Here is a 23858-nt window from a genome sequence, read left to right as displayed (position 1 = left end):
TTATTTTGCCATAAATGTGAGAGAAATTCTGATCACATTCATCACTTCCGTGTTTATGTGGCAGCAGAATCTCACGAGACGGTGACTGGGACTTGGTGTGACGCTGGGATTGTGGGGGATGTAGTTCAATTGACCCTTAAACCGATGGCAGGAGACTATCGTTAAACGACATGTCCCGTAATGCAATGCGCGCCAGGCATCGTCCCGGAAGCGGCCGTGGGCTGGTAGACTGATTGACGTGCATGGCAACCAATGGCCAGCGGGCAAGCGCAGTGGTTGTCCAATGAATGGTCTGAGGAGGCGGGTGCGTCCGGTCACGTGCCCCCGTTGCTGATCTTGCGCGGCCGACAGGAGTTTGTCGCTGCTGCCGGTGCTGTGGTGATGGTTGCCGCCGCGATGTTGGGCTCCCTGCCGGCGCCCCAGCTCTTTTACTGGGTCGGGGTCGCCGCCATGACCTGGCTTTTGTTGAAAATGGCATGCCGGCTGTTGCACGGGGCGCGGGTGTTCCTGGTCGGGACCGGCCTCAAGGTGGAAAGCTTCGGTCGCTGGGCAGGTGAGTGGCGGACCTGAGTCCCCGGCGTGGAGAGGAATGGGCAGCCGGCCGGCCGGCCGGGCAGTAACGGGGCCCGGGCGTGGAATGGAGCGGGCGGCCGGGCGGAGAGTGCTGGGGGCCGTGCGTCCTGGGGGATGGGAGGCCGGTGGGCGAGTGGCAGGGTAGGGATCGGGGGTGCGGAGTAATGTGCCGGCTCCCAGCGGCCACTAAACGTCCACAAAGGCTAGCAATTATGGAGCCGGGGGTCCTGACAGTTCTGTTGTCTCTAATCTTGAGTAACTTCCACCCTCCAGATTATGGCCTTTGTCCCGAACCATCACCCCCTCCTCTGCCCCACTCTGAGCCGGGTGGAAGTTGGGTTTGTAATCGCCCGCGTTTAGAAGAGTGGACACATGAGGGGTTATTGACAGGATGTATATGGGGAACCCAACATTGGGATGGGTTGGAGGGTAATGTGAGGGGTCCCCATTTGAAAGACGTTTTTTTTTAACCGAGAGTCATGGGTGTTTAGAATTGTCCCTCAAAGGGCGGTGGAAACCGATTTTTAAAATATCTTTAATAGACAATAGGTGCAGGAGGAGGCCATTCGGCCCTTCGAGCCAGCACCGCCATTCAATGTGATCATGGCTGATCATTCACAATCAGTACCCCGTTCCTGCCTTCTCCCCATATCCCAATACTCCGCTATCTTTAAGAGTTCTATCTAGCTCTCTCTTAAAAGCATCCAGAGAATTGGCCTCCACTGCCTTCTGAGGCAAAGAATTCCACAGATTTACAACTCTGGCTGAATTTTTTTTTCCTCATCCTCGTTCTAAATGGCCTACCCCTTATTCTTAAACTGTGGCCCCTGGTTCTGGACTCTCCCAACATTGGGAACACGTTCCCTGCCTAACGTGTCCAATCCCTTCATAATCTTATATGTTTCAATAAGATCCCCCGCATCCTTCTAAATTCCAGTGCATACAAGCCTTGCCGCTCCAGTCTTTCAACATAGACAGTCCTACCATTCCAGGAATTAACCTAGTGAACCTATGCTGCACGCCCTCAATAGTAAGAATGTCCTTCCTCAAATTTGGAGACCAAAACTGCACACAATACTCCAGGTGCGGTCTCACTAGGGCCCTGTACAACTGCAGAAGGACCTCTTTGCTCCGATATTCAACTCCTCTTGTCATAAAGGCCAACATGTCATTAGCTTTTGTCTGCCTGCTGTACCTGCATGCTGACTTTAAGTGACTGATGAACAAGGACACCCAGATCTCTTTGTACTTCCCCATTTCAAAGGCTTTCTGAAAGTCCAGGTACACTACATCCACTGGCTCTCCCTTGTCCATTTTCCTAGTTACATCCTCAAAAGATTCCAGAAGATTAGTCAAGCATGATTTCCCTTTCATAAATCCATGCTGACTCGGAACGATCCTGTTATTGCTATCCAAATGTTCTGCAATTTCTTCTTTTATAATTGACTCCAGCTCTTTCCCCACCACTGATGTCAGGCTAACTGGTCTATAATTTCCCATTTTCTCTCTCCCTCTTTTCTGAAAAACTGAGATAACATTAGCTACGCTCCAATCCACAGGAACTGATCCTGAATTTATAGAACATTGGAAAATGATCAGCAATGCGTCCACAATTTCTAGAACCACTTCCTTAAGTGCCCTGGGATGCAGACCATCAGGCCCTGGGGATTTATCAGCCTTCAGTTCCATCAGTCTACCCAACACCATTTCCTGCATAATGTGAATTTCCTTCAGTTCCTCAGTCATATTTAAGGCACATGGAGATAGATAATTGAAAAGTGAATCGATAAATGGTCATGAATGTGTTTAGATTAAAATCGTTTGAACTGCGATCTTAATAATGCAGATTTGAGATGCTCCAATATCTAATGTGCAAGTTCCTACATTGCTTTAATGTGTTTCCTGCACTCACCCATTACTTGTCTTTTTTTTGCTCTCTTTCTATTTTGTGAATCCAGGTATTATATCACTCCAGCAATTCTACCAGTTTTTTTTTCCATCACTGAATGTTTAAATGGTGACCAGTTATTTTATAGCTTTGGTAATTATACTTAAAATATTAGAATTTTTCATCAGTTTATCTGCAAATTAACCGTGGCTTATTTCATCATATTGATATTCAAAAATGATTTATATCATATAACAAACATGGAACTTAGCGATACTTAGTTTTGAAGACATGGTGGTAACTTGAATATCTAATTAAGGGATGAAGTGTGAATATTAATGTTGAATAGATGTTTTTTATCTCACTAGAAAAAAATATGTTACGATTACATTTTGCTAGTAATAGTTTGTGTAAAAAGTAAATTTTAAGTTTTCAGATCTTGGTAGACGTGACAATGTTGGTCATAGGTTTTTGGAGCCATAGCTAAACTTGCAAATTAGGCAGTCTCTGCTTTAAAAGAACACTTAACCAGAATATTCTGTGAACATGTCCTTTCTTGTGACTGATACTGTATTATTTATCTTGAGGGGGGGGGTGGTGTCCTTTTATTTATTCCATGTAGTGAAGATAATGTAATGAGGTTTTATCTTCAACATACAGTATTTTGTAGATGTGATGACTATTAATGTGATAAAACATCAGTGTTGGGAACTGAAGAGAATAATTAGTGCAGTAGGGAACATTTGTGGAATGACAGATGAATTAAAGTGGTGAAATGTAAGTTAATGCATTTTGGTGGGAAGAGAAGAGGTGATATAGAATAAGAAAATAACTGCAGATGCTGGTACAAATCGATTTATTCACAAAATGCTGGAGTAACTCAGCAGGTCAGGCAGCATCTCGGGAGAGAAGGAATGGGTGACGTTTCGGGTCGAGACCCTTCTTCAGAAAGGGTCTCGACCCGAAACGTCACCCATTCCTTCTCTCCCGAGATGCTGCCTGACCTGCTGAGTTACTCCAGCATTTTGTGAATAAGGTGATATAGAATGAAGCATACTGTTCTAAAAGAGGTTTAGGAGCAGAGGGACAGGATATGTGTACAAATTATTGAAAGTGCTAAGGCACGTTGAGGAAATGGGCTGTCAAGAGACAGAGATTACAAAAGCAGGGAATTTATGTTAAACCTTTTTTAAAAACTACTGTTCTCTCAACAAAAATATTTTATTGTGGTTGCCACAAAGGAGGAATGCGACGGTATTATGGGGGCGGGGTACAAAAAAGAAGAATTGTTTGGAATTATGGAATGGGTTGGAATATGGCCTGCAGTTATGGTGTTGACGGGTTCCACTGGCCCTGAAGAGGGAATTGGTGGAGAAATGTTTGCAAGACCATAGAGGAAAGGTGGTGTGAGAAGCTGGATTTGCTCTAGTGGAGAGAATGGGCATGATGGGTTGAATGTCTGCCTGTACTGTAATTATTTGTTATTCCAGCTTTGTTTTTTTTGTGCATTTTCATTCTTCGGCTTCTATTTATATCTACGTCATTTGGCAGATCCACTGTAAATAACATGGCTTCACCACCCTCCACCAGCAACATTAGCTTTGGTATCATTCAGTCTTTCTTGGTCTCCACCCTGTCACATATATTTTTGGACTCAAAACTTACTTTCCAAATTTTTGTAGTATTAGTATGAGGTAATTTATCTAAAAAGTTAACTTTATTTCTCTCTCCACTGACGGAATATTTCCATCATTTAACTTTTATTTCATTTCTCAGATATGTTCTTCAACTTTTAATCTTTATTGGATACAGGCATGGCTTGCCTGTATTGTTCATCTCTAATTCCCTTGAAAGTGGTGGTGAGCTGCCACTCTGAACTGTGACTGCCTGTATGAAGAGGCATTCACATGCTGCTGTTCACATGTTATTTTGGCCCAGCAACAATTATAGCTTCTATGAATTTTTGCTTTATAGTGAATTGCCAAATGGTAGTTCCATTTTGCTTTTACCTTCAAGGTGATGAAGTTCATGAGTTTGGGAGATGTTACCAAAGAGACCCTGATATGTTGGAGCAGTGAATTTGCGCTTGGTGCACTCCATTGTCACCATGTGCTGATCATGGAGGGAATGAAAGGATGGAGGTTGTATTACCAACCAATGGACAGAATTGTGCTGGGTATTGTTAACTTGCTTGTATTGTTGGAAGTGTGATGCCAAAAGGTGCACAGGTGCCATGCGTGGGGAGCCTTGGCTGTGGTGCCCACCGGAAGACCCGAAAGCTCCGCTAACCTCAGAACTGGGAAGCCGCCCAAAGGACCCGAAGACTCGGAGGACTGCGGTGCCGGGAGGGAGCTGCTGGAGATGTTGAACACGAGGAGCAAGGGCCATTAGGAGGGTGATACCTCCAGCGCCTTCAAGGTCGGCTGCAGGAAGTGCCCCCGAGATGCAAAAATGGCTGGGCAAAGAGAGGGACGTCAGTCGCAGGCCGATTCAGTTGGAGGTGATGGAGGAAGGCCCTGCAGAAGCCTCGAATTGGGAACTGTTAGTGTGGAAATGGTGCCAAAACATGGTGGCGCCTGCATGTGTAAATATGCAAAAAGAATTTCACTGTGCAGTTGTACATGTGACATGTTGAGGTAGGGTGGAGAGAAAAAGGATGGCTGTGATAGGCTGGAGACCAAGATTAAGCTGCCAGTGTTGGTGCAAGCGGGGAGAGGTTTGTGCAAGTTATTTTTAATTGCAGCCGATCTGTCTGGAGTGCATTTCAGTAGAGGGGAACGAATGATAACATAGGCGGGAACGGGTGCAAAACTATGCTGGAACTGAGACATTCTGTGATCGTTGGAAATCTGAAACGTGGCTTCACCACTGGGGATGAGCTGCCGTTCTTGTTGTTCACGTTGGGTTTTGTAGTCGTAATGTAATAGAACAAAGACAGGGTACATAGTGGAACTGGATGAGGAGATAGTGATGTGCAACTATTAGCCTATTAGTGAATGGAGGCTTGCACAGCAGTCACCATGGGTTTTTTCACCATTGAGTGGAAGCCATATCATGACTAATAAATGTACATACTGAAATTAGAAGGAATTTAAGTACTGCTATCACTTTCCCATTATCCAACTGATTTAATCTTTTTTCCTTGCAGAAGTCTACCAATGGGTTGTGTAATTCAGAGACCAACACTGAGCAGTATAGTGAGTTGTGCTGTAGGTATAGTTATAATAAATTTAACATTCCCTCAGCTTTAGATTTTGTTCCCGTCTATAAAATGAAAGTCTAGATGATATCCACATTATATTAACCCTAGTTATAACCTTCAATATCAGATGAAAACCAGCAGTTGTTATTGCAAAAGGTGGACCAGTGTTGTTTCATCTATTTCTAATGTTTTCTGTTTCAGTATTCTGCAACATTTTAGTTATCAAGATTAGGGCCTAAACCCCCAGGGAATTGAGCGAGATTCCGTGTGCATTTTAAAGAAATAGTCATGATCTCCACTCTGTGCGGCAGAGGACTTCTTGTTATTAGAGGACCACCTGGGTGAACTACTTGGTTGATGTAGATTACATGAAAAAGATTTGCAAACTGTTTATTTTTTTAAAAAATCATTACTTTGTTAATCATCCAACTTTTGTGCTGGTAACACCCTGTAGCCTCAATTTTCTATATTGGATCAAATTTATATTTCTCACTTTTCAAGGGATGGCGATTTCACTTAACCATGCACTCGTAAATTGTAAGGGCACACAACATTTCAGAATTGTTCAAATATACTTTGTAAACACTTATCAATGACTTTTATGAAGTCACTTCAGCTACACTGAATATCAATGATTAAAGGAATATGGATGAGAAACCAATTGGTACCATCCAATCACTAACCCTGAAAACGCTATGGATAGTCCAGATAGTGGTGAACGATGGCAGTATACAATGTTGCATAGGAAGAGACTGGGAATGGAAATAATTTATTTTAAAGTTCATTGATCCATTGTACAATTCATTTGACATGCTAGACACTGAATTCTGATGTGTATTTATGGATCACAAGCAGAGCCATTCATACCATAAACCTTTGGCCTGGATAATTTTAAGTTGTTCTGAGTGGATTTGAACAAAATATTTTTGCCATGTGACCAGAAAAGTTGCTCTGACATAGACTGTCATCAGTTGAATAACTTTCTTTTGCAATCATTGGTCATACCTTTTAATTATTAGGATGTAGACTGTCCTCACGGCCAACACTTTTCATTTATCTTTGGTTCCCATTGAGAATGTGTTAAGTTGAGAATGAGTCAAAACTATAGTTTTGTGATGAATGGCATGTCATTGGACAATGGCTCAGTGATGAAGGTACCATGTTGATGGCAGAAAGGCTGCAGGGAGTCAGAAGGGTGGTTTTGCCACAGAATACCCAGTTTAGGACCTTGTTGCTTATTGTCTTGTCATCAGAAACACTTCTTGCCTCATACCATCACCACCATCCCTCATCCAGGATCTGGTATGTGAATCTGTGCAATTTGTCAATCTATGCCTGATTTCTGTCCAGATTTTGCAGCATGTGGGCTATGTTCTATTATCATTTTGATCTTATGATTGAAGGAATGTTGCGGAGGCACTTAAAAATACTAAGATCAAAGATAGTTCCCTGTAGAACTCTTTACATTATCAGCTTTGCATTTTGCACATGTTCTGTGCACAATCCATTCAGAGGAGTATTTTTTTAAATTTTCAATTAAAAAATGCCCTTAATGTCTCTTTCTATTTTATCCGTTACCATAACAGGGCTCTCAATCCTTTATTCACTATATCCTACATGATTGTTCTTACTCCTCTCTGGGCCAGAACAGGTATAGAATTCACCAAAAGACACAAGCAGGGGAGGGGGGATGGGGGGCTAGTATGGATTTAGAACTAGTTTACTGTAGGTAGGGTGGTCATGGCAGGACAATATTCAGGCTAGAGGTTTGTGATCAGTGGAGATTCACAGGGATCTGTGCTGGGGCTTCTTTTTGTGATCTATCTGTATATTATAGTACTAAAACTGATCTTGTGTATAAACATAGCACAAAAAGTAAGGAAATTTGTGTTTGGTAGATTATTTCTTTGTTGTAACAATGCTTCTTGGCAATAAATCTTATACTGTTGGAAAGCCTGTTTATTTCCCTTTTAAATGGTGCCACATTTGTAAGGAACATGCATTTGTGGGATGAGCAGCAGAGCTGAGTATGTGGGTTGCGCCCATGAAAAATCTGCCAAATCTTCTCTGCCAATGCCAAACAGCTTATTCTGCCATTGACTCTTGTTCGGTGTTGTTTGGTGGATTGGATGATTGAAGTCTGAAGAAACAAGACATATTGGCAATTTAACAATTTATTCATTTAATAAACAGGAGCCTCAGTAGCGTGTGGAAGAACCATACACAGCCACAACAGCCTGGCACCTCCTCCTCCTCATGCTGGTCACCAGCCTGGTCACACACTGTTGTGGGATGGCATCCCATTCTTCAACCAGCATTTGTCGCAAGTCAGCCAACGTGGTTGTGTTGGTCACTCTGGCACGAACAGCACGCCCAAGCTGATCCCACAAGTGTTCAATGGGGTTGAGGTCAGGACTGCTGGCAGGCCATTCCATCCTCTCCACTCCCAAATTCTGGAGGTAGTCTCTGAGAAACCCTGCTCTGTGGGGGCGAGCATTGTCATCTTGGACGATAGAGTTCGGTCCCAGACTGTGGAGATATGGGATTGCCACTGGTTGCAGAATCTCATCTCGATATCTCTCTGCATTGAGATTGCCTCCAATGATGACAAGCCTCGTTTTTCCAGTGAGGGAGATGCCGCCCCACACCATCACACTGCCTCCACCAAAAGATGTTACTCTATCGGTGCAGCAATCAGCATAGCGTTCGCCGCGTCTTCTCCACACTTTGACCCTATGATCCAACTGCCGTAGGCAGAATCTGGACTCATCGCTGAACATAACGTTCCTCCACATGTTCAGGTTCCAGTGCACGTGTTGCCGACACCAGCGCAAACGGGCCTGACGGTGAAGGGCAGTCATGGCAGGCCTGGCAGCCCTATGAGACCGGAGATCGGCTGCGTGCAGTCTGTTCCGAATTGTCTGGGCAGAGAGCTGTCGGCCATATCGTCCTGCAAACCTTGACTGCAAATCTGTAGAAGATAGCCTACGGTTCCTAAGTGCTGACAGGGTGAGGAAACGGTCTTCTTCGGGTGTGGTCTTCTTGGGACGCCCACTTCGCGGCCTGTCTCTGACATCCCCCGTTATATGGAACTTGGCCTTCACTTTGGAGATGGTACTAGGGCTCACTCCAAATAATGCCGCAACTTGGTTTTGCGGAACACCAGCTTGAAGTTGCCCTATCGCACGGGCCCTATCCAGATCAGTCAAACATGGCATGCCGATTCTTGGAGCAGACACCTACTGACCACTGTAGCAGGGCCCATGCTCACAGATGCTGCCACAGATTGTCAGCACCTGGGGGTACCAGAAGCTCAAAACAAGAGTCAATAGCAACAGCAGAATAAGCTGTTTGGCATTGGCAGAGAAGATTTGGCAAATTTTTCATGGGCGCAACCATATACTTAGCTCTGCTGCTCATCCCACAAATGCATGTTCCTTACAAATGTGGCACCATTTAAAAGGGAAATAAACAGGCTTTCCAACGGTATAAGATTTATTGCCAAGAAGCATTGTTACAACAAAGAAATAATCTACCAAACACAAATTTCCTTACTTTTTGTGCTATGTTTATATAGACAAGATCAGAGGTGGCGGCAGAAGGTCTGACAAGATGGCCGTCACCGCTGTTCTCTACCACTGAACAGCGCTGCCTCTCCGTCAATCCCCGCAGCTAGCCGCCGAACAGCGCTCAACGCACGGGCCAGGGCCCGGGGGACTCTCCCCGCCCGCAAACGGGTGCATGCACCGGTAGGAATGATGGACCCGAGTTCATGAGCCGGTGAATTGCCAACGGGTCCGCACTTCCGCAGTTGTTGAGAGGGGATGGGGTGGGTGTGTGGGGAAAAAAAATTCCATTAAAAAAAAGTTTTAAAAAACTGTTTGCTTCACAGATTAGACTTTAAAAAAAGCCGTTAAAAAAGTTAACAAACCCGAAGAAAATACATTTCCATTTAAAAAAAAGGCCCATGCGCAGCTGGGGGGGGGGGGGGAGAGACGACCCACCCGAGTGACAGGAGTGGCGGCCAATGAGGAGGTGACGAGAGCGTCAGGGTACGATGGGGAGGAGGAAGGAAGAGGGGGGATGGGGAGGGAGAGGGTTGTGGAGTAGGAGGGAGATGGTGGGTGAGGGAGGGGGATGGAGTGGGTGAGTGGGGGGGCATGGAGTGGGTGAGGGAGGGGGGGATGGAGTAGGGGAGGTAGGGGGAGTGGGTGGGTGAGGGAGGGAGGTAGGGGGAGGGGAGTGGGGGAGGGGGATGGAGTGGGTGAGTGCAGGAGAGTAGAGGGTGGAGTGGGTGAGGCGGGGAAGGGGGATAGAGTGAGGGGGAGGGGGGATGAAGTGGGTTGGAGAGTGGGGGGGAGGGGATGACGAGAGCGTCGGGGGAGGATGGAGTGAGGGAGGGAGGGGGGTGTGAATGGGGTGGAAATGGAGTGGGTGAACTTTGGCGGGTACTCAGTTGGGAGAGCGCTGCCATGGTGTCTTCAGCTCCGGCGCGTGCGCAGTAGGGTTGCCATTTTGTGTTCTGCTCCGACCACATGCTCGACACCCGTTTGGTACGAGTCCCACGTGGGGGGAGCGCCGGCACTCCCCGCTCTGATTGGTCGCTGGCGTGTCCTGATTTGCTCCTGCTGCTCACCCCCAGGTGGAGTCCATTGATTGGCTACGAACTCCTGCCCGACGCCTGCATTAGTTTATATTGGCTGTGGGGAGAGGTTGGACAGGTTTGGATTGTTTTCACTGGAACTTGCGGGGAGACCAGATTGGGATTATGCACAGACCATTGTGAGCTCAAGGGCCTTTTCCTGTGCTGTACTGTTCTATGTTTTATTTTATCATGTATACTGTTTTGAAATGTATATTGTTGATAATATTTTCCTCTGCTTCGTGTTCTTTATCTGAAAAGTTACAACATTAGTAACAATTGTAAGAGCAAAGAGCCAAAGGACAATGGTTTAAAAGAAACATTGTTCAATATAAAATAAATGAGTATTGTTTAATTACACAGAAAATTGCAAAATCGGTTAGTTTGGATATGAGCAATTCTAGGAATTTTTGAGCTGAACAGCACTATTGTTTCCTATCATTTACTCAGTCATTGAGAAGATTGGAAAACATTTGCCTGTTTTTAAAAAAAGTTGGCATATAAACAATGTGAACTGCAGTCAAGGCAATTCTAGTGTAGCTTGCAATACCATCTGTGTCGGAAAGAACTGCAGATGCTGGTTTAAATCGAAGGTAGACACAAAATGCTGGAGTAACTCATCGGGACAGGCAGCATCTCTGGAGAGAAGGAATGGGTGATGTTTCGGGTTGAGACCCTTCAGACTGATGTCAGGGGAGTGGGCAGGTGACCCATCCGATGGGTCTGCAGTGGAAACTATTTTTAGATGCTTTTGTGCCATTTTTAGCTTGTAAAATACTCATTCTGGTTGAGATGGCAAGGCATCAACTCCTATGAATGTGTGGGGGCAGGTTTTTTTTCATCAATGAAGTAGAACATTTTGAGTTCCTGGTTTAACTTGGGGAATGAAACAAGTAGCTTGCAGATCTTGACGATCAATGCACTCTGTCCATTGCACAACTACATAGTCAGTGAGAGGTTGGCAGGAATCCTTGAGACTGTTGTTTAACCTCAAAATGCAAGTGTAAATAATATTTCATATTAGGAGGATTCTAATCTATTATTTTGTACTTGTGTATGCAGAGGCCTCTCTTCACTTAATTAACATATCCATACGGGCCTTGGTTGCGTTGATATATATGCAGGATCTTCAGTGGTTTCTAAATACAGCACAAAATGACGTGCCTGGTTTGAAGGGATCAATCACAGTCCTCTATTTATAGAAGAAAGGAGATTGAAATAGCAACTCTCTTCCCATGTAATAGATCCCCAGGAGAGATGCTGCTGCAGCCCTCAACAGTCAGTCCTTTGCACTTGCTTGAAGTGCAGCTGTCACGATTGCAGTGATATCAGCCGTAAATCAATGAAGTATTCTTGCACGCAGCCTTTCAGAAAAACGTCACTGGGTGGTGTCAAAAATATTAAGAAATATATCCTTAATATACACAAGCTTTTAGGTTGTGTATTTATACCGAAGTGATTCAAAGCTAAACATTTGCCTAAGAGGTTGCAGAGGCATTTTTTTTAATTCATAGGCACAGAATATTATTGATACGTTACAAAATATATAGTTAAACTACAAGTTAAAGCAGTTGATCATTGGCAATATTTTCAGTTAAGTGAAATTTATTTTCTATAAAGTGTCACTAATTTTATTGCTGAATTCTTGAAAGACAGACACGCTGCAATATTTTAGTGTTCAAGACTGTTTGCCATATGCACCGGAACTGAAAAATTATAATTCTTATAAGCGTCACCTATCCATGTTCTCCAAAGATGCTGCCTGACCTGCAGATTACTCCAGCACAGTGTCCTTTTGTGTAAATCAGCACCTGCAGTTCCTTGTTTCTATGGTAAGTCGTAAATGTCCAATAGTTGGTAGTTGACAATTACTACTTTCTATCCAATCCAATGTGGTTTTGGATGAAGGAGCATTTATAGTGTTTCGACAAGACTAGATAAAGCCAAGCACATATTGTCTGGCTATGATGGAGTCAGTTGGATGTTTTAAAATTTGGCAGCTTTTCCATTTGTTCACCCAAACCAAATTATTTCTCGTCCTCCATTCTCCAAATCCTGTTGGCTCCTTTGGATTAAATCTATAAATTATAAGATCTACAGGTTATTTTCGCAGTTTGATATTGTTTGTACTGGCATCCTCGATCAGCTACGGAGGTGTTGATGCGCCACAATTCCCTTTGAGTTTTCCTAGCACCACAATCTATTCATTCTTGTCCATATGTTATTCTCTTTAGTCACGACCTGAGGATTCCAATATTTGCAAATACTTCAAATTTGGCATATATGGATGATGTTCAATTGTTCTTGGCATCTAAATATGTGCGATTTAGAAATGTATTGAAATAGGACAATCTGCATTTTAATTTTGTCACCTGTTAATGCTATAATGTTTAATTGTGGGCTGTTTGTATTTGAATTAAAATCTAATTTATAGAGTGGGTTTGCAGAACTTCTAATGGCACAGGAGGCAGTTCATCCTGTCATGCCTGTAGTGGCTCTTTTAAAAGTCCATCACCTGAACCTTTTCAGGCTGTTTTTGAATTTTATAGAAAAAAACAACTTGGGGCTTAATGTTGTCAAATGTTCTGTAAAAAATCAGTTTACTATATAGCTGTTGCAGGTATTTACTGTAGCTTGTGAGATTTTGTTGTTTGGTTTATGGTCAATTATATTTTAATACATTGCAAGGTATGAAATGAACCAATTTTTTTGATGATCTAAAGAGGAAAACAATTTTCTAAACAATGGTCAAAATAGCCATGGTTTATTTTATAGGTAAACTCCAAATCAATTGTGCTAAAAATTAACTTTTTTTAATTTTTCAGTTGTTACAGGAGCAACTGATGGAATTGGAAAGGCTTATGCAGAAGAGGTATGTTAAAAATAAATTGTTCTTTTCTGTTGAATTTCATTTCAGTCATGATGTACAATATCTTCCCTTTAATCAGCTATGTTATGGCTTTGTTCAAAGTATTTGGTTGGAAAATATGCCTGTGTACCTTTTGAAGCAATAAAAAATGTTTCAAAATTAAATTGGCTGAAAAGTGAGCAGAGAACAATGGAAAAATGTAATTCAAATATACTATTTTGACTCCTTAAATTTTACTCCCTACAAACCAGCTTGCCAAGTGTGGCATGAGCATTGTCCTGATCAGCAGAACCGAAGAGAAACTGAATGAAGTGGCTAAGAAAATAAGTAAGTCAATAGCTTGATTTTCATTCCACTGAGTTTTTTCTGTCATGGCTTTTCTTTCTTATTGTGATAGCAATTCTGTTATGTCAAATGACTTTTATGTTGATGTAAGAAAATAACTACAGATGCTGGTACAAATCGAAGGTATTTGTTCACAAAGTGCTGGAGTAACTCAGCAGGCCAGGCAGCATCTCAGGAGAGAAGGAATGGGTGACGTTTCGGGTCGAGACCCTTCTTCTGTCACCCATTCCTTCTCTCCTGAGATGCTGCCTGACCTGCTGAGTTACTCCAGCACTTTGTGAATAAATACCTTCTTTATGTTGAAGTAACTCAGTTGACTTGGTGTCAGATGTCTGAGTTGGATTCTCCTTAATTGCACCCCTCCCAACCCTTCCAAATTTGGCGGGAAAGTTTCCACTTTCTTAGTTCATTTCCACCTTTCCGATTTCGCCTCACATTTTTCTGCAAAACAGTCAGTAATTGCAATTTGTTAATTTGGCCGCTAGAGGTTCTGCCAGAAATCCCCCACGCCCTGGAAGTCTCCCTGAAAATGTGGCACCTAGGCTGGGCAAGACAGCCAATCTTGACCTCATTGGGACTTCCATGGCCGATCGATGGGTTGAATTTGCAACCTGCGGCCGGGGCTCTGGAACTTCAGCCCAGCTGGAGCTAGCACCTTTATTCCCTTAGCTGACTTCCTTAGCCAGCCAAGATTGTATAACTGTATTAATTAAGACTGGGTTAAAATATAAAACACAGCAGAAAAGCTAATTACCACCTTTTTGGGCTGATTATCAATTAATGTGCGAATTTACTTTAAGTACTTCCGAATGCTTAGTCGAGTCGCATATATCAACTCTTTCTTCATAACTTAAGTCATACATTTTATGACCATTGTTCTTTTATTCAATACCAAGAGAATTGGGATGTGTAAAGAAAAAGCAAAAAAGAAAAAAGAAAACAAAACATTTTTTTCTTTGTGTTGCAAAAAGCATCTTTGTTCAATAACCTTTCTATAAATATCAGAATACACTCATGATAAGCCTGACATTGTACATCTAGTCCAAGAACTATGGACTGTTGGAAATAATAGTTGTTTTCACACATGAATATAGCTCAACGCGTATGCGCATTTGACGTGCATACATTTTTTGTTGAAAAGTTATATTACAAAATTCTGAATTTTGGACATCAAAATTATGAATTTGTAAAATCAAATGTTGGGAGGTCTATTAATTGCCACTTAACATCAACACTTTCACTGGCAATAAAGGTGCTATGGGTTAAATATCTGGTTTTGAGCACCATTAATGTATGTAATGTAGATGTGATTTATTGGGTGGTTATGCTTGGGATGGGAAGGAAGGAATGAACTTGAGTTTGTTGAGGGTGTTGTGACTAAAAATCAATGAAGCATTCAATGACTGTCTTGGTTCCATACTATTTACAAGCATTTTTAAACCCAGCTTTGAGTTGGCAACATGTTTCTTTCAATGTCATCTAAAGACATGACAGAAACAGGAGGTTATCTGAATATCTCATTTTAAAATGTCAGGAAGAAGCTTCCTTCAGCGAGCAAATGACAAATTTGTAGCTAGAAATTACAAGCGGGTGGCTTTGAGGAATTTGCACAGCATTCAGATTGAATTATACAGCACAGACACTGGGCCTTTGGCTCAACTAGAGAACACTGATCAAGGTGTCTCCCTGTTAGTTCCATTTTCGTGCATTGGGCTTTATCGCTCGAAACCTTTCTTTTCCATGAGCCTATCCCAATCTATATATATTAGTAAAACTCTGTTTTTTTGTGCATTATATAGTTTGGGGAAATGGTACACGATAGCATGACAATTTTAGGCCCACCTTACTCATCATTCCCCGTGGATGTAATAAACCCACTTTTGTTACTTTCTAAAAACAATTTATCTTAATAAATGTAATAAATGCGCCTTCCCCCACCCCCCCCCCACCCCGGAGGACCAACGCCTCTCCCGGCGTGCCCCGCGCCTGACCTTCCTCCCATGGTGCAGCGCGCAGCAGAGGCAGGAGACGCTTCGGCTCCACGCCAGGCCCGCCCGGCAACGGGTCCACGGTTGGGCCGAGGGGGGAGGGATGATGGAGATGGAGGGGAGGGTGAAGGGGATTGGGGTAGGGAGGGGGGGGATGAGGGAGGGGTGAAGGGGATGAGGGAGGGGTGAAGGGGATGAGGGAGGGGTGAAGGGGATGAGGGAGGGGTGAAGGGGATGAGGGAGGGGTGAAGGGGATGAGGGAGGGGTGAAGGGGATGAGGGAGGGGTGAAGGGGATGAGGGAGGGGTGAAGGGGTGAAGTGGGGTGGGGGGGGACTGGGTGGAGGGGGGGACCTGAGGGTGCTAGACCAATACAGGGGAGGCTTTGGGTCCATGACTCACTCTGGCTGCTGCGCTGGCGCTACGAGATCCAGGTCAGTGACACCCTCTCCCCTTCCCTGTCCCCCCTCTACGAGGAATGGCCTGAATGGGTCCATTTGGTCTAGTATCTATATACTACTAAAACTCTATTTGTTTGTGCATTATATGGTTTGGGGCTTGACATGGCCAAAACGGTACGCGATAGCGCGACAATTTTGCGCCCAACTTGCTCACCATTCCCCCGTGGACTGAATAAAGCCACTTTTGTTACTTTTTAAATACAATTTACCTTAATAGTTAATATTTTTAGAACTTGTCTCTATAACTAGAACTGCATACAATATTCTAGGTGCAGTCTCACCATCGTCTTGGAACAGCTGTAAAATGACATCTCAACTCTTGCATTTAGTGTCATGCTTGAAGATAAGTGTGCAATACAGCTGCTTCTCCACCATGTGAGTCTGTTTCTCCACCATGTCTATCTGTTTCTCCAAAGCAAATTAGTGCGGGAGCCAAATAGAGCCCAGTTTCTTATGTCAACAACAAGGATAATCTAAGTATTGCAAAAGAAGAGACAACGATTTTGGAAATACTGGTATATAAAAATGACCCTCAAAGTGACCTGATTATAGAGCCCAATGTGCTCTATTTCTACATGCTACATCCCCAGTAGCAAACATGAAGCTCAAACCTTAGCTGGCTATTGTGACGTGAATTACTGAAACTTTAGTGAAGCTTGGAATCGGAGAGCAACAGTGAACAGATATCTCAAAGCCTCGAGAGGGAGATCGGAGACTGAGCTCACTTTGTGCGGCACTCTAGATGTTCCCTTGTAACTTAACAGGCTCACTGGAAAATGTGTTATTCACCTTCGTAACACTTTAAAATAAGATAATTAAAAATCAAATCAAATTTCTTTATTGTCATTGTAATGGTGCATACAACGAAATTCAGGCGCACTGCCTGAGCAGAGCTCAAATGTACAAGATAAAAAAGTAATACAATAACAGTAAAAGAGTGAGGAAAATAAAAACTGTTCATACACTTCGTGCGCACACTGACAGATTCACACATGCATACACATTATGCCTACGTATGCACCCTTATAAGAATATAAGATTGCACCTTGTCAGAATATAAAATATTGCACAGAATAGTATTATAAAAATAAATAAATATAAATGAATATATCAGTATTGCACAGAGATAGGTATTGTACAGTTTAAAGATTGTCTATGAGGGGTGTGCTTTCAGTGCAGAGTTCAGTGTGATGATGGCCTTGGGGTAGAAACTGTTTGTTACTCTTGTGTTGTGTGCTTTGGTGGACCTGTGGCGCTTTCCTGGGGGCAGAAGGACAAACAAGTGATGGGTGGGGTGAGATGGGTCCTTTAGGATGCAGGATGCCTTCTGCAGGCAACGGGAGCTATAGATGTCTTCCAGGACAGGCAGACGTGTGTTGGTGATCTTCTGGGCTGTGTTGATGACTCTCTGCAGAGCCTTCTTGGCAGCCGCAAAGCTGTTGCCATACCACACCAGGATCCCATGTGTCAGGACACTCTCAATAGAGCAGCGGTAGAAGGACACTAGCAGCTGTTGTGGCAGGGTGACTTTCCTGAGTGTTCTTAGGAAGTGAAGCCGCTGTTGTGCATTTTAATGCTAGTGTCTTGATGTCTGGAGTTGCAGATAAGAATTCTTTCATGACAGCTGAGGGAATTCAGTTGTGAAATTTTGAATAAAAATAACTGGTGTTGGGAATAGTGATCACGAAACTATCAATTATCAAAAGCTAACTGGTTTCTGGTGTCTTACTGGGAAGAAAGCTCTGCTATTCTGATTAGGACTGGGCTATTTGAATAAACACCAGTAGTTGACTTTTAGCTGCCATTTATACTACTTCAACTGAGGCAATTATGAATGACATTAATGCCCAGCAGCGATATTCACATCTTGTAAGCAAATACTTATAAAAGCAATAACATATTGGATCAAACGGTTGCTTTTGTAGTAGACTTGCAACCCTAGATGGGATATCTTAGAAGACTAGTCTTGCTATATCTAAAATAATGAATTGACTGAAGACTGGATTCTGTGATGATGAAGATTTGGGAGCTGAGGTACATCACCCACCTACATTCCACCAAAAGACATTTGCAGGCATTCTGCATTTCATGCTTTCTGAGCTCTACCATCATTAAATATGGGAATGGGAATGGTAAGGCCCGGCTTGCCTGCTGCGGCCTACAGCGGTGGAGCAACAGCAGAGGACACCACGGCTGCACTTGGCTAGGTCAACCCTACACCGCGACCAGGGCAACTGACCTTCATAGTCAGATCAAGAACCCTGCACTTACACCAACTGGGTCTTGAAAATGGCGCCAAGCTGGCGAATCTGTATTCTGCTATACACTTGTTCTGTATCTGTGATGCTTATCTAATACGTATCTAAGTGCTTATGTATCGGGATACTTGTACTAAACTGTATACAGAAATGAATTTCACTGTACCTCAGTAGATGTGTCAAATAAAGGACCATACCAATTCTAGCCTATCACTGGAAAACAAAATCTCTCTCTCTTTGCATGGCACTAAATTAAACGGGATAGATTCTACCCTGATCTAACAGGTAAAGTTTTATTGAGGCACTCTAGAGCATTAACTACAGTACTGTACTCTGCAATTTGCATCTTAAGTATGAAGCAAATTACGAAACCAAAAGATCAGCCCAGGCCGTTACTGTGAGAAGCAGTACACACGCAAAATAACAACTTTTCAAAATACATTTTTTCGGGTAATGGATAGGAAAGGTTTAGTGATATGGGATAAATGCAGACAAATGGGATTTGTTAGGCCGAAGGGCCTGTTTGTGTAGGAAGGAACTGCAGATGCTGGTTTAAACAAAAGATGGACACAAAATGCTGGATGAAGAAGGGTCTCGACCCAAAAGATCACCCATTCCTTCTCCAGAAATGCTGCCTGTCCTGCTGAGTTACTCCAGCATTTTGTCTACCTTCAGGCCTGTTTCTTTGCTCTCATCTCAACTGCCAATTCAATTTTTCTAATCCTTTCAAGTTTTGTCCTGGTATATTAATCTTTGGAATATCTTCTAATAATACAATGCTGCAGCAATTCATTTATGTGTAAATTAACTTAATACAATATTCAGAGGAGATGATTTTAATCTAAGCCACTAGTCAGAGAATTTACAGGTAGGTTGTCTTACTTTGGTTTGAACTTCCATGTGCATCGACGTTGCATTCAAAGAAATGTGTAAATATTTGCATCAAACGATTAGAATAACCTTTTCCCTGCTAAAAGATTAATGCACAATATTTATCAAGATAAGACTTGTACTCTATTTGCAAGGCATGTACTTCCCAGTGCGAGGTTCTTTCAGATCTGCATCATAATAAATTTGATACACCTATCAGTATGGCACGTTTGCCTATAACAGAACTGAAATCAATTTGGTCATTTTCGGCCCACCTGAGGTTTATTTGCTGTTTAGGGTTTTTGAGAGGTTTATTTGCAGTTGAAATAGGTAAGAACCGGAATGCTTTGCATTTTTAAAATATTTGGTGTAGAAAGCATTGGCAGGTCAAAAACCATCAGTCTTTTGCTGTAGTTCCGTAAGTTTTTTATTCAAAATACTTGAGGGTCTTGGCAAACGTGAAAATATGAGCTGATATGTTTTCTATATTTTTAACTGGTTTACTATTATAATTATAATCGTAATTTATTAGCCAAGTATGTTTTGCAACATATGAGAAATTTGATTTGCCATACAGTCATACCAAAAAGGCAACAAGACCCACAACTACATGAAATCTGACATAAACATCCACCTCAACAGCTCCTCCACATTTCCCACTGTGATGGAAGGCAATAGAGTCTTATCTTTTTTCCTCCCGCGGTTGGAGCGATTAAAGCTCCTGTGGCTTGGAGCTCCCAAAGTCAGTCCCTAACCAGGGGCCGGGAGCTGCACAATGCAAAGTTCGCAGGCTTCCGCGGTTGAAGCTCCCAAAGTCGGTCCCCAGCTCCACAATGTTAGGCCGCAGTGTAGACGGCGATACGACACAAAAAAAGTTGCATCTACATCGAGGAAAGTGATTTAAAAGGTTTCCCCCACCCCCCCACATAATACAAAACTATAAGTACACTAAAACATACATTTCACAACAAAGAAGGAAAAAGACGAGACAGACCGTTAGCGAGGCAGCCATTGTTTGCGCAAACTTATGAACTATTTTGTTATACTTCCCGTGAAAATTGATGGAATTGCAGCATGGCTAGTTTCATTATACTAAGTTCAAGAGAAGTATCTAGTCCATAAAACACTTTGGTTTATTTGTCTGCAAGTGTCCCTTGGAACTGCTCACCTTCAGTTCATCTGATTCTTTTTCCCCTCTTCCTCCATCTTCAGATCATGTCGAAGAATCTCCAAGGGCCACAGATGTGGCCTCTTCTCTATTGTAGTGTTGAGCCTTCAACTGCATCTATATACTAAAACTCTTGTTTGTTTGTTCCTGAACTACAGCCAAAACGGTACACGATACCGCAACAATTTTAGGCGAACCTTACTCACCGTCGTCCATTTGGTGCTATTGGAAGAAGTTTCATTGAAATCGGTGTTATATTTTAAAGTTATTCACATTTAAATTTTTTAATCTGTCTCCTAGGGAGGGGGAGGAGGAGAGGGTGCTGCACCAATGCAGGAGAGGGTTGGGCCCAATGGGTCCACTTGGTCTAGTTTCCTCTATTTCCTGCACCTCTACTCAATGCTTCTCTTGGCAAGATCAAGAATAGACTTCTGATCTCTGTTTTCCACACCATAAAAGCACATTCTTTATACCGTGCCACTTTCAATGGGTGTCTACCCCTTTCTCTCTCTCTCTCCTCCACCCCTCACCTTTCCAAAGAGTCCTTTCTGTTTGATTCATTGGCCCACATTTCCATCTCAATTAGCTACTCTCCTTCATCTAGCACTTTTCTTTAACAGCAGTTTAAAAAAATGCAAATCTTCCCTTCCCAACATCGGGATCTAAAACGTTTGGATGAAGTGATGAACATCCGTGGATATGTAGAGAATGGAGGGACATGGATCATATACAGGCAGATGAGATGAGTTTATTGTGGCATGATGTGTGCAGTCATAGGGAGAACGTACAAACTCCGTACAGACAACACCTGTAGTCAGGATTGAATCCGGGTCCCAGATGCCATAAGGTAGCAACTCTACTGCTGTGCCATCCTAAACACAATATGGTTATTCAGCCAGTTGCAAATTTGAGTGTAATTTTTGTTTTGGAGTAAGGAATGTGTTTTTAATAAAAACGTTTACGCTGCTGGCTTCCACTCGGGCTTGGTTTTATCTCAAGACCATTTCTAAATTGATTCCATAAAGATGGGAGGCAAGAAAGTTGATTTTTATCCAGTGGTTTTTAAATCTCTGGATATGAAGGTTGATTTGAAATTCCTACTGTTTTGATAGTCTGCTTGTGAAAGATACGGTTTGTGCTTTTCTGGATGGAGGAGAGAAGATGTAGAGCACCAGCACTTCCAATGTGTTGCATTGCCTTTTTTTTGTCACTGGAGGGAGTGCTCGCCTGCAAATGAATCATTGGTGAGAGAACAATATACAAACTTGCATTTAATTGTTTAATGTAGCAAAGCATCCCAAATTGCTGCACAGAAATTCTTCCAAACAAAATTTAATACAATTACAGATACTAGGCCACGTGAACAAAAACATAGAGAGTTCCAGGTATTTGGGGTTGATACTCAAGACAAGTTTGCAAATGGTGAAGAAATTAAAACTGCAAGTCGGAGAAGGATAGGAATAGGAATACTTTATTGTCACGTGACTAGGCACAGTGGGATTCTTTGCTTGCATACACAATGTGCACAAATAGCAGCCACCTACGGCGCTGACAAAGTTGCAAAGCACGCCTGCTCCCCCTTTTGTCCCCATTGTCCTTTGTCATCCCCCCACCATTGTCCATTGTTCTCCCTCACGGCGGTCCCGTGGGCCGGGTCGTCCATTGTTCTTCCCCTTCCCCCTCATGGCAGTCCCCCCACGCCGGGTCCTCCATTGTTCCTCCCCCTCCCTCACGGCAGTCCCCCCACGCCTGATCCTCCATTGTTCTTCCCCCTCCCTCACGGCAGTCCTCCACACTCTCGTCGACCATGGGTCGACCCGCAAACCATCGCCGTGGTCACGAGGCTTCACCACCCAATCGTCGCGAGGCCTCCCCGCTGTCGAAGCCCTACTTCACGCCTCCGTGGTGCCGACCCGGGATAGCTGAGTGTTCTAAGGCTAGTGGGTAGAGGGATAACGTTGAGTGCTGAGATTCCAGAGGGATTTGAAAACAAGGTTAGAAACTTTACAAGTCAGAGTATGGCTTAATTGGGTTGGGTTTAGGTTGGCAAGCACAGTCTGCCAAAGTTTTAATCCATTTATGAAGGATAACGGTCAGACAAGAGTGTATTCAAATCATCCATCTAGACGTTAAAAAGGCATGGATAACGGTTTGGAAGCGGGTTAACTGAGGTAGGGAAAAGATTTTAATTTAATTTAAATAATTTATTTGAAAAAGGGACAATGTACATTAATTGGCATTCAAACAAATGTAAATGTACTCGAGTTAGCCGAGAGGCTAGTTTTCATCGACAGTCCCTTTGCCTGATGTTGTTAGGCACCCTAAAAAAGAAATACAATACAATATGTACAATAGTTAAAAACATAATACATTACCATACAAAGCAATACACTTAATTGAAATGAGCAGACAAACCCAAATAGCAGATGTAAAAATACAGTTTGAGTACAGTCTTAATTTAAAGTTTCCATTTTTTAAGTTTACGTTTTAAAAGTCACGCTCAAGTTGGATAAAACTAGCATCAGAGTTGACATTGTTGGTTCTCAATAAGCTATTTCTTGACGTTACACTTAAATGAATAATATGATGGGGAATCTCTAACTGATTGTGGCACTGAATTCCATTGATGTGATGCTCTGATGGAAAAGACAGCCTGGCTAAATGCAGTTTTCCTGAATGGGATAGTGCAGTCCCCCCGAGCTGCACCTCCAGTAGCTCTGTTTGCAGTAGATTTGAAGTTGATGAAACCAGACAGAGGAGGAGGAGCTAAATCATGCAGAATCTTATAAACTAAGCAGACATTTTAGTATTTGATGAGGTTTTCCCAGCTAGGCAGATTATATTTATTTAGAATGTCGCAATGATGAAAACTGAATGGCTTCTTGTCCAAAGTTTTGTGCTTGTTTATATAATGATTCTAGTGGTTTTAAGGCTGTAGGGTGTGTATTAGATCAACTTATCAGACAATAGGTGATGTGGGAGAGAATCATTGAGTGAAAGTATATCTGATACTTCCATCAATTGATATTAGAGATCAAAATAAACATTGTTAATTATACTATAGATACTTAGGTGAAAACATGATTAAGGAGAAAAATCAGCCTGATTTGGTTAAAGACAGTTTACATTCAGTAGTTGAGAACAGGTTTTTGGCAAGGACCAAAAGGAATGGTTTCTGACTTGCCTGGGCTTGAGCAAGCTTCTGCCATTCTGTAAAATGGAAGGATTGAGTGAAGTAGTGGTGTATTCTCACAGTACTGAAAGTGTCATTTTAATCATAAGCATGTACCATGGAAACAGGCCTTTTGGCTCAATTCATTCTTGCTGACCTGGATGCCCCATCTAAGCTAAATCCCATTTGCCTGTTTGGCCCATATACCTCTAAACCTTCCTATTCATGTACTTGTTCAAAGTTCTTAAGTGCTGTTAGTCGGGAAGTGGTGTTAGGTAAATTAAATGGATTAAAGGCAGATAAATCCCCAGGGCCAGATAGGCTGCATCCCAGAGTGCTTAAGGAAGTAGCCTCAGAAATAGTGGATGCATTAGTGATAAATTTTCAAAACTCTTTAGATTCTGGAGTAGTTCCTGAGGACTGG

The 23858-nt window shown here is 42.7% G+C and overlaps 1 protein-coding gene across 1 annotated transcript in view; it reads left to right on the top strand.

Annotated features, from left to right (window-relative positions):
* The first annotated feature begins 329 nt into the window (after window positions 1-329).
* hsd17b12a (hydroxysteroid (17-beta) dehydrogenase 12a) overlaps window positions 330-23858 on the top strand; it is a 54848-nt gene continuing 31319 nt past the window's right edge. Inside the window, exons 1-3 of the mRNA XM_078415285.1 lie at window positions 330-553; window positions 13131-13177; window positions 13426-13501. Of these exons, the coding sequence (XP_078271411.1) occupies window positions 382-553; window positions 13131-13177; window positions 13426-13501 (295 nt within the window). The 5' untranslated portion in view covers window positions 330-381. The remainder of the gene's footprint in view (window positions 554-13130; window positions 13178-13425; window positions 13502-23858) is intronic.

The sequence above is a fragment of the Rhinoraja longicauda genome, chromosome 18 (genome assembly GCF_053455715.1).
Source record: "Rhinoraja longicauda isolate Sanriku21f chromosome 18, sRhiLon1.1, whole genome shotgun sequence".
Taxonomy (NCBI): domain Eukaryota; kingdom Metazoa; phylum Chordata; class Chondrichthyes; order Rajiformes; family Arhynchobatidae; genus Rhinoraja; species Rhinoraja longicauda.
The sequence above is the reverse complement of the archived record's forward strand: the minus strand, read 5'-3'. Positions and strand labels throughout refer to the sequence as shown.